General features: G+C 34.6%; 1 protein-coding gene across 1 annotated transcript in view; it reads right to left on the reverse strand.

Moving 5' to 3' along the window:
• The window catches only part of LOC131438257 (potassium channel subfamily K member 6-like), a 249,166-nt gene that overhangs the window by 41,219 nt on the left and 192,326 nt on the right, over positions 1-15,621 (reverse strand). The window contains exon 5 of the mRNA XM_058608134.1: positions 10,991-11,147. Coding sequence (XP_058464117.1) covers positions 10,991-11,147 — 157 coding nt within the window. The remainder of the gene's footprint in view (positions 1-10,990; positions 11,148-15,621) is intronic.

Genomic DNA, 15,621 nt, shown 5'->3' on the forward strand with positions numbered 1-15,621 from the left:
TTAAATTAGGTTTTAAAAAGTCGACGTAAGTTCTATTCCGTAGACTTTTGAAAAACTACAACCGGTACTTCCGGAACCGAGAATCAGGTACTGGTACAGTTGAGGCCTTTTTTATCGCCAATTAATAAGTTCTGCAAATCAAAACTTGTAAGTTCTCTGCTCTTTACATTTTCACTTATTAAACCACACTCTTTTTTTTTTTTTTTTTTTTTTTTTTTTTTTTTTTTTTTTTTTTTTTTTTTTTTTTTTTTTTAAATAACTATTTATTGGAATATGAGTTAAAATTAAATTATTAAGATTTAAATTGGGTGTTCAGCCACAAGTGGTGACTTTTCAGCCCTATTATATATATATATATATATATATGATTTGGTTATTACCATGAAGACATCATTTGCTTCCGCAATTCTGAGATTTTTGTGTAGGGAAAATTCTAAACCTACTTGTATTGTGTAATGGGGAAAAGGAACTTATATACTAACTTACTAACTAATACAGAGAGCGAATCGATTCAATTGAAGATTGCATCGATTTTTGTCGGAATTTGCTTATAATATTATGTGACATTACATCTAATGGTTCTATATTTGTGAGTCTGTGTAACTCATTTGTACTAAACCAGGGAGGACGCTTCAGAATCATTTTCAGAATTTTATTCTGAATCCTTTGAAGCGTTTTCTTCCTGGTGGAACAACAGCTTGACCAAATTGGTACCGCATAAAGCATGGCTGGTCTGAAAATTTGTTTATAAATTAACAATTTGTTTTTTAGACAGAGCTTAGAATTTCTGTTTATAAGAGGATATAAACATTTAATATATTTATTACACTTTGCCTGGATTCCTTCAATGTGATCCTTGAAAGTGAGTTTTTTGTCATACGTTAAACCTAAGTATTTAGCTTGATCAGACCATGTCAATTCCAAGCCATTCAATTTGAGAATGTGATTATTGTTTGGTTTTAGAAAAGAAGCTCTTGGCTTGTGAGGAAAGATAATTAATTGCGTTTTTGCTGCATTTGGTTTAATTTTCCATTTTGACAGATAATCACTGAAAATATTTAAACTTCTTTGTAGGCGACTGCAGATCACTCTTAGATTTCTACCTGTGGCTAACAGACTTGTGTCGTCACAGAATAGCGATTTCTGACAACCAACGGGTAGATTTGGTAGATCAGAAGTGAAAATATTATACAAGATTGGAGCTACACTCGAACCCTGCGGAACACCGGCTCGTACGGGTAGCATTTCAGATTTACAATTCTGATAGCTAACCTGAAGAGTACGATCAGTTAAATAATTTTGAATCATTTTGATCAAATAAATAGGAAACTGGAAATCAGACATTTTTGCTATTAAACCTTTGTGCCAAACACTGTCGAATGCTTTTTCTATGTCTAGAAGAGCAACTCCAGTGGATAACCCAGAAGATTTATTTGCTTTTATCATGTTCGTTACTCTGACAAGTTGATGAGTAGTTGAATGTTCATGACGAAATCCAAACTGTTCTGGTAAAAAAATTGAATTCTCATTTATATGAGTCATCATTCTTAACAAGATAATTTTTTCAAAAAGTTTACTGATAGAAGAAAGTAAGCTAATTGGGCGATAACTTGATGTTTCTGCTGGGTTTTTATCAGGTTTTAGGATAGGAATTACTTTAGCGTTTTTCCATCTTTTTGGGAAGTAAGCTAATGAAAAACACTTGTTGAAAATTTTAACCAGGAGTCTCAAGGCAACATCGGGAAGATTTTTAATAAGAATATTAAAAATTCCATCATTACCAGGAGCCTTCATGTTTTTGAGTTTCCTAATAATTGATTTAATTTCATCAAAATTCGTCTCAAAAATGTCATCGTGTGATAACACTTGGGTTGAAATATGATCATACTTCAGTGAGACTTCATTTTCAATAGGACTCACAACGTTTAAATTAAAATTGTGGACACTCTCGAACTGCTGAGCTAGCTTTTGAGCTTTTTCACCATTTGTAAGAAGTATTTGATTTCCTTCCTTGAGAGCAGGAATTGGTTTCTGAGGTTTCTTAAGAACCTTAGAAAGTTTCCAGAAAGGTTTAGAATATGGTTTAATTTGTTCAACTTCTTTAGCGAAATTTTCATTTCGCAAAAGAGTAAATCTATGTTTAATTTCTTTTTGTAAATCCTTAACTATGTTTTTCATAGCAGGATCACGAGAACGTTGATATTGTCGTCGACGAACATTCTTCAACCGAATGAGCAGTTGAAGATTGTCATCGATGATAGGAGAATTTAATTTAGTTTGAGCTTTGGGAACTGAAAGATTTCTAGCTTCGATAATATAATGATTCAAATTATCAATTGCTGTGTCGATGTCCGCAGAATTTTCTAAAATAGTTTCATGATCCACATGATTTTCAATGTGAGATCTGTAATCCAACCAATTAGCTCTATGATAGTTGAAAACAGAACTAATTGGATTAATTATAGCTTCGTTGGAAAGTCTGAATGTTACTGGAAGATGATCTGAGTCAAAGTCAGCATGTGTAATCGGTTCACTACAAATGTGACTTTGATCTGTTAGAACCAGATCAATTGTAGACGGGTTTTTCACGGAAGAGAAACAAGTAGGATTACTGGGATGAAGAACTGTAAAGTAACCAGCTGAGAGTTGATTATGAAGTATTTTACCATTACTGTTATTTTGCCTACAATTCCACTGGACATGCTTAGCATTTAAGTCCCCTATTACGAAAAATTTCGATCGATATCTTGTAAGTTTTTGCAAATCGCCTTTAAAGAAATTTAATTGTTCGCCGGTGCATTGGAATGGCAAATATGCTCCAGCGATGAAATAAATTCCATGAATGGTTTCAACTTCGATTCCCAAGCTTTCAATAACTTTAGTATTGAAAGAAGGTAAAATTCGATGTTTAATTTGCCGTTGGACAAAAATGGCAACTCCACCACCAATTCCAGTAAACCTGTCAAATCGATGAACCACATAATGTGGATTACTTTTCAATTTTACATTTGGTTTAAGAAAAGTTTCTGTCACAATGGCAATATGAATTTTGTGAACTTTGAGAAAATTATAAAATTCATCTTCACTCGATTTCAAAGATCGAGCATTCCAATTTAAAATATTCAAATAATTATTTAACATCACTGTTAAATTTTAAATTCATTATAATATTATTTGCAAATTTCCATCCGATTTGAAATGCTTCAAAAAGTGATGAAGTCGAATTCATTTGGATGATCATTTGAAAAAGTTGATCTTGTAGGTAGATCATTTTATTTTCAGTTATATCGCCTAAATCGACTTCATTTAAAGAAGCGAATGGCATTGAAGGAATATTTGTAGGTAGACTGCCATTAGAAGAAGATGATTTGGCCGGTCTACCTATTAATAAATTGTTTTCGTTAGAAGAAGAACTGCAAGGCGGTCCTGTGTTTTGATTATTTACATTAGAAGAAATAGGTGATAGATTTCTACCTAATATACCAGCATAACTGACATTAGAAGAAGATGATGACGAGGTCGATCTACCTGTCAATAAATTGTTTTCGTTAGAAGACGAATTGGCAGGTGCCTTAGAAGAATTTTCAGGTATATTCTGTAAATTTAAGGTCGTTGATTTGACTTGTTGTCTAAGCGAACGAGCGTTTAAAATTTTTTCTCTGACAGGACATTTCAAATAATTGGATTTATAATTTCCATTGCAATTTGAACATGAAAATTTATCAGTGGTTTCATTCATTGGACAATCGTCTTTCGAATGCGATTTACCATAATTCAAACACCGTATATCCATATGACAATTTTTGGTTCCATGACCGAAGCCTTGGCAACGACGACATTGCGTTAAGTTTGCAATACGATTATGCCGTTTATAATGTTCCCAATGAATTTTAATGTGGGAAATGAAACGTACTTTTTCTAAAGTTTTCAAATTGTTTACATCACTTCGATTGAAGTGTATTAGGTAAAGTTCATGGGAAATTCCAGAGCGTGGTTTAGAAGTACCATTCGCTCTTTTTTTCATAAGTATTACTTGGGAAGGGGCAAAACCAAGCAATTCTTTTAGTTCATTTTTAATTTCATCAATACTTTGATCATTTGATAATCCTTTCAAGACAGCCTTGAAGGGTCTGTCTGATTTTATATCATATGAATAAAATTTATGAAGTTTTTCGGACAAATATCGAATAAGACGTTCGTAATCTTCCAATCCATCCACCAAGACTCGACATTCTCCTCTTCGTCCGATTTGAAATGAGACTTTTACTTCCGGGAGAAAAGTAGAAAGCTCAGTACGGAATGCTTTGAAGTCGGAAATCATCACCGTCACTGGTGGCATAGATTGATGTTTCTTCCCAGAACGACAAGCGTCCATTTTGGGAATTTTTGAAGAATTTTCTTCTATGTCGCTACAATCGGATTCAGGAAGAATCTCGTAAATATTGTTAGATGGCATAGGATCAGCGGAAGGGAAATCCGTCCGTTGTCTTTTATTTTTACATTCAGATTCTATAAGATCGTGAATGTTATTAGAAAAATGTTGAATAACGGATTGTGATTTATTCCGTATTGAATTATTTTTAGCCTTAGGCTTGTTGCCTTTCCGGTTGGACGCAGGCATTTTTGAAATTAATGAAATTTTAAATTAAATTAACTAGGCTAAATTAGTCTTCGATTAGACTCCTAGCTAGCCTTAAAAAAGGCTGATTAATTTCTTAGTTACTCTAATATCACTCTTTGTATCACTTAGTCACTCTAATATCACTCTTTGTATCACTTATGTCGTTTTCGTTTTTAAATTGCACTACACCGGTGTAGCGAAAGCTGCACTGAAACCGTTCGTTTTTGCCAATTGCACTACACCAGTGCTACACTTTTTCTGCACCGATACCACTGGTGTAGCACTCATCAAAAGTTTGGTGTAGCTCTGTGCAATGGAATCGTTTATGGTAGTCAATGGTTACTGTTTATGTTTTCGTCATTTTTGTTCGTTTATTCATGCATCCGTGTAGCCCTGCACCGGTGTAGTGCAAATTAAAAACGAAAACGCCATTAGTCACTTATGGCGTTTTCGTTTTTAATTTGCACTACACCGGTGCAGTGCTACACTGAGGCATGAATAAACGAACAAAAATGACGAAAACATAAACAGTAACCATTGACTACAATAAACGATTTCATTGCACAGAGCTACACCAAACTTTTGATGAGTGCTACACCAGTGGTATCGGTGCAGAAAAAGTGTAGCACTAGTGTAGTGCAATTGGTAAAAACGAACGGTTTAGGTGCAGCTTTCGCTACACCGGTGTAGTGCAATTTAAAAACGAAAACGACATTAGTTAGTGATTCAGGTAGCCTTGAAAAAGACTGAAGCCTTGAATCAATGAAACTCTAGGTAGCCAGAAAAAAATTCCAGGAGCCAAGAGCTATACGCGTGCGGTGCGAACGACTGTTCAACACCGACTGAAACCACACTCTTGAAATTGATGTTTTCAACACTTATCACCCTGTGATTTTGAACCCGGATATTTAATCGGGATAAAATTCAATAACAGTCCATGGAACTATAAATCCTTTCATTTTAATTTATCTCTGATTTCAAATTTCTGAAAATCGGTTTAGACATTTCAACGAGAATTGACTGCACGAACAAACACTCACATACATTTTGCGATCTCGACGAATTGAGTCGAATGGTTCATTACTAACGCTCGTATGCTTTTTGAGGAAAACCTGAACGTTTTACGAAAAAAAATAAAAAAAAAACAGTACATTGACTTTGAAAAAAAAATATACAGTACATTTAGCAGTACGCATTTATTCTAACAATAGTGAATAAAAAAAAACAAAAGGAAATAATTATCAGATAATTTCTTTCCATTTCAACAAGGGTTTTTCATTAGCTTACTTCCCAAAAAGATGGAAAAACGCTAAAGTAATTCTTATTCTCAAACCTGATAAAAACCCAGCAGAAACATCAAGTTATCGACCAATTAGCTTTCTTTCTTCTATCAGTAAACTTTTTGAAAAAATTATCTTGTCGAGAATGATGTCTCATATAAATGAGAATTCAATTTTTTTACCAGAGCAGTTTAGATTTCGTCATGAACATTCAACTACTCATCAACTTGTCAGAGTAACGAGCATGATAAAAGCAAATAAATCTTCTGGGTTATCCACTGGAGTTGCTCTTCTAGACATAGAAAAAGCATTCGACAGTGTTTGGCACAAAGGTTTAATAGCAAAAATGTCTAATTTCCAGTTTCCTATTTATTTGATCAAAATGATTCAAAATTATTTAACTGATCGTACTCTTCAGGTTAGCTATCAGAATTGTAAATCTGAATTGCTACCCGTACGAGCCGGTGTTCCGCAGGGTTCGAGCGTAGCTCCAATCCTGTATAATATTTTCACTTCTGATCTTCCAAATCTACCCGTTGGTTGTCAGAAATCGCTATTCTGTGACGACACAAGTCTGTTAGCCACAGGTAGAAGTCTAAGAGTGATCTGCAGTTGCTAAAAAAGAAGTTTAAATATTTTCAGTGATTATCTGTCAAAATGGAAAATTAAACCAAATGCAGCCAAAACGCAATTAATTATCTTTCCTCATAAGCCAAGAGCTTCTTTTCTTAAACCAAACAATAATCACATTCTCAAATTAAATGGCTTGGAATTGACATGGTCTGATCGAGCTAAATACTTAGGTTTAACATATGACAAAAAACTCACTTTCAAGGATCACATTGAAGGAATCCAGGCAAAGTGTAATAAATATATGAAATGTTTATATCGTCTTATAAACAAAAATTCTAAACTCTGTCTAAAAAACAAGTTGTTAATTTATAAATAAATTTTCAGACCAGCCATGCTTTATGCAGTACCAATTTGGTCGAGTTGTTGTTCCACCAGGAAGAAAACGCTTCAAAGGATTCAGAATAAAATTTCTGAAAATGATTTTGAAGCGTCCTCCCTGGTTTAGTACAAATGAGTTACACAGACTCACAAATATAGAACCATTAGATGTAATGTCACATAATATTATAAGCAAATTCCGACAAAAATCGATGCAATCTTCAATTGAATCGATTCGCTCTCTGTATTAGTTAGTAAGTTAGTATATAAGTTCCTTTTCCCCATTACACAATACAAGTAGGTTTAGAATTTTCCCTACACAAAAATTTCAGAATTGCGGAAGCAAATGATGTCCTCATGGTAACAACCAAATCATATATATAATAGGGCTGAAAAGTCACCACTTGTGGCTGAACACCCAATTTAAATCTTAATAATTTAATTTTAACTCATATTCCAATAAATAGTTATTAAAAAAATGATTTCTTTCCATAATCTCAATAGTTTTTTTATTCCCCTTTTTTAAGGTATTTTTTTGTTCAATATAAACAAAAAAAAAATGCACGAATTAATCACCAAATATTTTTTGCACAAAAATTCAGTTTTTTAAGAAACGGATATTTTTAACTTTTTGGTGGAGACAACTTTATTAAGGGGCGGGTAGGGTCTAACACTTTTGAAAAATCATATATTATTTTCTTTATATTTTCTTATAGTGAAAAATTTGACATAGCGTTTCGGCGCAAACAAGTGTTTTGCAAAATGCATTAACTTTACGTCTGCTCAGCGGATTATGTTGATCCGGGGGTTTGCATCAGCAGTTCAACATAATCTGCTGATGCACTGACGAGTCGAAGACGAAAGTAAAAATAAGTAATTAATTGTTTCCATTGATCTTATAGACAAACACCTTTCAACACGTTTTCCTCGAAAGCAGGTTTTGAAAGTCCATGTCCATCGTCATTCAAAAACTACTGCACCAATTTTTTTAAAATTTTACACATACTTTCTACATATAAAAAAACAGACCCCAACGTTTTCCTTTTCGTTGTTTGTTACTTTGGGGAGGTGATGGCGGATTTTTTTTCGTGAAAAATCGTAGTTTTCACTTCGAACAACCACCAAAAATTAAAAAAATTAAAAAAACTCAAACAGAAACGTTGGGGTCTAGAAATACTTCTACCCTAACTATGCTGCGTTCGTTTGTTCACTTCTGATTAATCTGCGCTGAGATACAGATACAGGACACCGCAAATCATGATTTTTAAGAAGCGTTCTCGAAAATACCTCTTCACCGATTTATTTCTCAATATTTTTCCCCGAAAAAATTACAAAATGTTGTTTGAATGATGTTTTTTATCATGCAAAACATTTGAATATATTTTGTTGAACGATAATTCTGGGAAAAAATTGCAAAAATGATGATTTTTTCATCGTTTAGACTCTATCACCCCCCTTAATTTAACAAGTGTTTTGTGACGTGCCCTGAACAAGAATTCATTTAAAAAAAGCATGATGAAGAAATGAGAAAGAGAAAAATCCATTTATTGTTTGCATATATTTATATTGGTAGCGGGACATTTCGCTGAAAGCCATTTCGCCGAAAGAGTCATTTTTCTGAAAGGGACATTCCACCGAAGGGGTAATTTCGGATTCATCATATTATTATTTTTTGTGTTATTACGTCTCCTATGATAATTGATGATAATTGATGTGGCGCAACCACATAACCAAAACCAATATGGCCAACTCAGCTGACCGAAGCGACGTCAGCTGAGTTGGCCGCCGACTCGGCATCGGAACGACGGCCTCTTGCATTCAAAGCTGTAATCGCCTCGTTTGCACGGTCTACTCAATGTTAGGTTTCTTTCTGCCATTTTGTATATCGACAAGTCGAAATTCGATGCGTTAAAGATTTAAAAATCTGTAGTATTTTTTAATACGAGAAATACAGTACATTTTTATGGGAAAATACAGTACAAATTTAAATACAGTACATTCAAGGATAAAAACAGTACCCAGTTGTACATTAAAAAGTTCTTGGAGTGGAGACAATTTTCTCAAAATTTCAACCCTATAATTGGTGTATTGCCGGCGCTAGAATGGTTGTATTAATTTTTATTCTATTTGAATTTTGAAACAATCGAAATATTAAAAAAGAAATTAGCGATGTTTATGGTATTATCGGGAAGGTTTACAATTGTTTTCAATTTGTTTCTTGTATTGAAAAATGCTTAGAAATAACACATGGATATATAAGTCCCGAGACTAAAGCAGAGATGGCGCTCATAGTAAACCCGTAACCACGTCTTTTTAGAGTACTAACCTTTGCTTGACACGGGTCAAAATTTTAAGTCGATCCGACCAGAAACAGCTGGTTATCGAGGTTGGAGTAAAGTCGTTTTGTAGTTTGTTTAAAAAATGGAAAAAAACGAGTTTCGTGTTTTGATAAAACATTGTTTTTTAATGAGTGAAAACACCGTGCAAGCGAAACAAGGGATTGAAAAATGTTATCCGGACTCTTGTCCATCAAAAGCAACGATTTGTTGGTGGTTCGCCGTGGTCGTACCGACACAAATGACGCGGAATGCTCGGGTAGACCTGTGGAAGCCGTTACACCGGAAAATGTGAGTGAAGTGACAAAAATTATAATGAAAGATCGTAAAGTGAAGCTCCGTGAGATTGCTGAGATGACACAGATAGTATGGAAGTGTATTTACTATCCTTCATGAAAAATTGAGTATGAAAAAGGTTTTTTTCCAAGTGGGTGCCGCGATTGCTTTCGATGGAACAAAAACAGCAACGAGTCGATGAATGCTTTTTTTGTTCCATCCATGGCGAAATTGAACGAACTTGCCTGATTTAGCCCCCAATGACTACTGGCTCTTTACTGATCTTAAAAAAATGCTCCAGGAAAAAGATTTGGCTCAAATGAGGAGGTCATCGCTGAAACTGAAGCTTATTTTGAAGCGAAAGATAATTTTTTTTATAAACATGGTATTGAAAAATTGGAAAAACGTTGGAACCATTGTATCACCCTAAAAGGATATTATGTTGATGAATGAAAAAAAATTTTGCAAAAAAAATGTTGTTTCCATTAGTCTCGGGACTTATTGATCCATGTGTTAATAAAACATAATTTTTCATACTTGCGATTTTGGTTCCAATCTGTATTTTTTGTAATAAATAAATAATTTTGGAACGCAATAAAGTTTTTCGGTTTGCTTGATAAAATGACAATAAATCATGCGTTTCCATTGAAGATCGATTATAAGGAAACATGGCTGATTGTTATTTTCCTTTAGAAAAACAAAAAAATGTGTCGCTAAAAAGAAAATTATTTTATTTGATTCCACCTTAAAATTTTTACTACTAATCGCCATTAATGTCACGAGATAGCAGCAGACACAGATACTTGTATTTCGGTGTGACATTTGCAACCTTCATCAGTGTATCAGTTCTATGTCTGTTTAAAAAATAAGTTTATGAATTTTTCAGTAGTATTTAATGCAATAAATACACCTATAAAATTTTGAAAAAAGTAAACCTTCCTGATAATGACTAAAACATCCCGGATTTTTTTTTCAAATGTTTCGGTGAAACGTTTCTATAAAAATCAGATAAAATGAAAATCAAAAGAACAACCCTCCGTCAATATGAGAGTTAAAGGGTTTAAATTTGTGGGAAAATGGAGACATCAGTCCAAGTTCTTTCAAATATTGTATAACGATAAGAATTCCCTTTGAGGACAGATTTGACATGCTTACCCGGCAAAGCAAAGCCTTGGTTTTTACATTCCTTTTATTGAATTTGACCTTCTGTTTTAACAGTTTTTGTAGCCGATTCAGAACGTACAGAACCATTGCATGGCTGGTGCTACGATTCTACTGACACTACTTCGGGACTCGAACATACGACAACCAGTAAGACCAATGCCAAATGCATTGAACCGCCAATCTGGGCTTACCCGACTATAGCCTTGATTTGTTTTGAATTTATTTTAATTTTCCCCTCCTGAAGAAGTTTCTTATCATTGTGTATATAAATTTGTGAACTGGTGTTCCCTATTTATTACGAAGGAGAATCACATATAGTATAAATAGCTTCATGTTCTGGTATTCGTGTGACATATACTTACTTTAGTCTTATTTCTGAGCTAACTACATCATGTCTAGGATATGGCTTGGAGGCTGCAACCGAGCTCTCAATCATATCGCTTTCGTCTGCGTCTCCTTCCAGCGTCACAAACAGCACGGAGCCTAATGCGGTGTACGCGAGGACCAGTATCAGGACACCTGTGATTAAAAGAAAAAAATTTAAAAATTCCTAATTGCTCGGATGTTTGTCAAAAAGAAATTGAAAGTTAGAGTTTTTAGACACTATAACTAGTATCTAAATAATACCAAAAATATATTCTATGTATTCTAAAAATCTAAAATATCAAGAAATTTTATCAAATCCTCAGAAGAAAGAAAAAATGATATAATATAGATTGTGTTTGAAACCATGCTGCTCCCAAGTTTGCAAAGAAAAATCGTGACCATTCAGTACTGTATTGGATGGCCCGTTGGATATATTACAAGACGGGTTGCACAGTGAAATGGTTACTTAACGCTCCAAAGCTTTTTTATCGTTCAATTCGTTCATAAATCTCCACCATACTCTCATTTCACACCAGATCGACACATAGTATAACGACCGTAAAATGGGGTTTATGACCGAAAAGATATTCACTGACCGCACTAGTTATGCCTAGCGAGAACAAACGAGAAAAATTCTGATTCCAGAAAACTTATAAGCTTTGAAACACGCACATGCTCACCATAATACAATAAAAAATGATTGCATGATACCGGAATAGAAATTGAAGTGGCTGAACTGGAGTTTTAGAAAGTCTTCATTTAAGAAGCATTGATTACCGTGAATGCGGTTTCCTTTTAGCGAGAGTAGATACCATATAACGGGTAAATTAAGGTTGTTCCTTTATTGTAGTCATATTGAGCTCTACTTTCCGGTATTGATTTTGAAAATTAGAGAATAAAATGATTGTGCTGAAACTAATATATGCCTAGCAGAATATTTTCAATAAAACTTGTCAGAAAGATATTTTTTCTGAAATAAGTTTCAAATGTTAAATGAAGAGTATGCACTAATTGAAAGAAAGGGTGTTCGACTATGCCGAACTTGATAACGGGTAAATTATATACTTCTTTTACGAGATTTTAGCTACAATTTTAGCTACAAAAACAGTTATTTGAAAAATACCAAGTTAGTTTAAGGCTTCTAGTAAGCTTTTCATTGAAGTCAAGTTTTATTGTAGAATTTGTTCAATTTTATTTATAATACTGTTTACCCGCTTTCTGCAACTTTTGCCCTCCTTTCGATCAATTAACTTTGCGATTTTGAGTTTATCTACTAATCGATACCATTTTCCTTTTTACCGTATGAAGTGAGCAAGGTCATGTGTCAGTTGTCGGAACAGATAGAAAATCAAAATGACTATATCTGGGCTGTGTGGCGGATGAGGTAGCACTTGGCATTTCAGTGTTTTCAAATAAGTTTTAACAACGCTTGCAGTGTGCGATCCGACATTAGAGTTCCCTGTGTTCTATTCGGCGAGTAACAGAAACTCTTGATAGATGACACCTGTCTGATGTCATCAAATGTATAGAACACCTCAGAGCCGTGAGCGTATAGATCAAATGTGCGGTTCGTCGGTTACGGTACTTCTACGATCATATCTCCGGAACCGGAAGTGTCAGCCACGTGATCTTCGAATTTGATCCACAATTCAATAGTAGCTTTCAAATTATTTTAAGCTTGTTGAAATTGGTTCAGCCATCTTCGAGAAAATTGAAGATATAGAAAAAATCTTCGACAGGTGCTCGCACATATAGACATATTCTCACATTGCCACCAAATTTGAATCCCTCTAAACTTGCTTGCAGACACATTAATATCAGACCTGCGCGCTGGGGACGGCTATAGCGCACACCAGAAAAACTTGAATTGTATAGGTGACTCAATCCCTCATACGATGTAATTCATAAAGACCTAATTTTTCAAATAACAGAAAATTTCATTTGTAATGACTTAATGTTAGATTTCGACTGTAACTTGCATTCTGCTAGCAGGTGCGACTGTATGAATTTAAAGGCACTTTTTACCAGCCAAGTAGATGTGTGCTTCTGTGGCTCAGTCGATTAACAGACATACTTTGTGATCCAATGATTCTCGGCTCAAGTTACGGCGCTAACAATATTCGTTATTTATGTGCATCTATTAAAATGTAAAATCACAGGGTTTTTTCGAAGTGTGCGTGCTGGGTTAGTCTTTCACGCAGCCCACCTGGGTTGATCCCCAACCCCACACATAGGGCAAGAGAGCTTTTCTGACCCGAAGAGGCGATTGACCTCAAGGTTGTAACCTTTATAATTGAAACAAACAAAAAGATTCAGTGGCTGCTGGGATTATTTGATCGCGCCGATTTTAATTTTTATTACATTTTTCTTCCAATCCACAGTCAGTCATTCTTGAAACAGATTTTTCTACAGAAGAGAAAGTATACAAAAAGAAACTTGCTTATATGTTCATTTGAAAAATTCAACGAGATATGGCTCATGAGTATCAATCGATGCTATTTTTACGTAAAGCTCACGACTCATAAGGCAACGAATAAGTTAGAACTTTGTTATTGACGGTCGCGAAAGTTGTATATGAATATGCTCACAAAGTTCGACTGTGTCATGGACGACAAAATTTTTGTGAAGGCAGATTTCAATCAGCTTCCTGGACAGGAGTTTTATACCACATCAGGGGAAGGGAAGGTGTTCGAAATTTTCAAAACCATCAAACTATCGAAGTTACCGAAAAAATACCTCGTCTGGCAGGCCATATGCACGTTTGGTCTAAAAAACGGCATTCTCATCACAATGGGAACCATCAACCAAGAGATCTACGTTCGCCTGAAAAAGCGGCTGCTACCAATCCTGAAGAAACATAATAGACCTGTACTGCTCTGGCCGGACATGGCGAGCTGTCACTATGGCAAAAAGGCAATCGAGTGGTACGATGCGAACAACGTGGTTGTGGTACCCAAAGACCACAACCCTCCCAACAGCCCAGAACTCTGCCCTATCGAACGGTATTGGGCCTTGGTCAAACAGATTTTCAAAAAAACTAGTAAATCCATAGAAAACGAGCAGCAGTTCTAACTGACGTTCGGCGGCGAATAAGGTCGATGAGGACACTGTACAAATGTTAACGGAAGGACTTAAGCGGAAGACACGGCAGATCGGATTCAACAATCGGAATCAAATAAATAAACGAACACTTTTTCTTTGAATTATATGAATTGAACTACCAAAAGAAAAATAAAGTCTTTAAGGACGACTGTACCGTTCTATTTTTCATCTCACTCATTGCGTGAGTTTTTTCGTATGGTTTCTAATATAATACCTAAAGTTGTAATTATATTACATCTGAAACAAGTGCGCCGGATTTTTCTGCGTGTAAGAGAATAAAACTGTTAATGAATCTGAAGGATTGTGAAAGTTATTTAGAAGCATGACATCTTGTCATCCTAAAACGCTAAATTGACGAAGGAAGAATTTAACATGTAAATATTTTCGCACCACCAAACTCTTTATCCAAATTTTCGCACCACCCTACGATTATCCAATTTTCCGCATATTTCAACACAGTATTACAGTGAGAAATTTCACTTGTTGCACGTCATAGGGGTAGATGGGGTATAACGCACCCCCTAAGGAAATGTTGCTATATCTTAACTATAGAGAATAACACGGAAGAGTTTCATGCATGACTATCTTCCGTAATCATTGTTTCTCAAAATTACGTACAAATACTCGTTGAATGCATTGAAAATACACAAAATATCTTATTTTCCAAAACCCTTAAAAATTTTCGTTTGAAATATATGCGGCGCATGGCACCCGATCGTGGAAAACATGAAAAATATACAATTTAAATTACGCGAAGTGCCGTTATCTGTACATAGAGGCAGGATGATCTTAAACGACGGGTAAACATCCATCAAAACAACGAATTAAAGCTCATGACAACAACGGGGCAATATGCACCATCATAAACTTCCTTCTTCTTATTTAAAGAAAGCTTTAGACTTTTCGTTGACGAAATGTTTGCCAGGTGGAAGATTGTTCACTATTATTCATTAAATTGATAACTTATGGATAATTTTTGTAAGCGACTACTTGAGCATTTTGCCTCACACAATTTGGGCCATTTTGCCCCCAAAAATATGAGACGATAAATTTGACAATTTTTCTATAAAATTGCAAATCGTCTGTATTAGAACTAATTTTAGAAACCCGAATGATTGGCAAAGAAGTTCATTGGTTACATAATTAAAATCGTTTTCCTCACCCTAGAAAATTTCAATGGAATCAACATGAAAAATTACTTATAAAAGAGACATAATTTTTTTTAATAATTTTTTCAGATATGATTGAACCATCGCTACCAAAGTTTTATAGTAATCTGTTGTTATGGCGGACTTTCAGTTTCATTAAAATTTCAGTGAAAAAAATTGGTAACTTTTGAGAAAAGCAAAAGGTGCATTATACCTAGGGGGTGTGCTTTACACCATTTTCCCCTATAAGCAAAATGTACTTTTTCGATTACACAATAATTACGAGAAGAGTTATAAACTCAGGTTCTAATTCCGTACTGTAGCTCTGAGAAAGTGTTATGACAATTTACAAATTATTGAATTGAATTTTGTTCGAA

The sequence above is a fragment of the Malaya genurostris genome, chromosome 3, assembly GCF_030247185.1.
Source record: "Malaya genurostris strain Urasoe2022 chromosome 3, Malgen_1.1, whole genome shotgun sequence".
NCBI classification, from domain to species: Eukaryota; Metazoa; Arthropoda; class Insecta; order Diptera; family Culicidae; genus Malaya; species Malaya genurostris.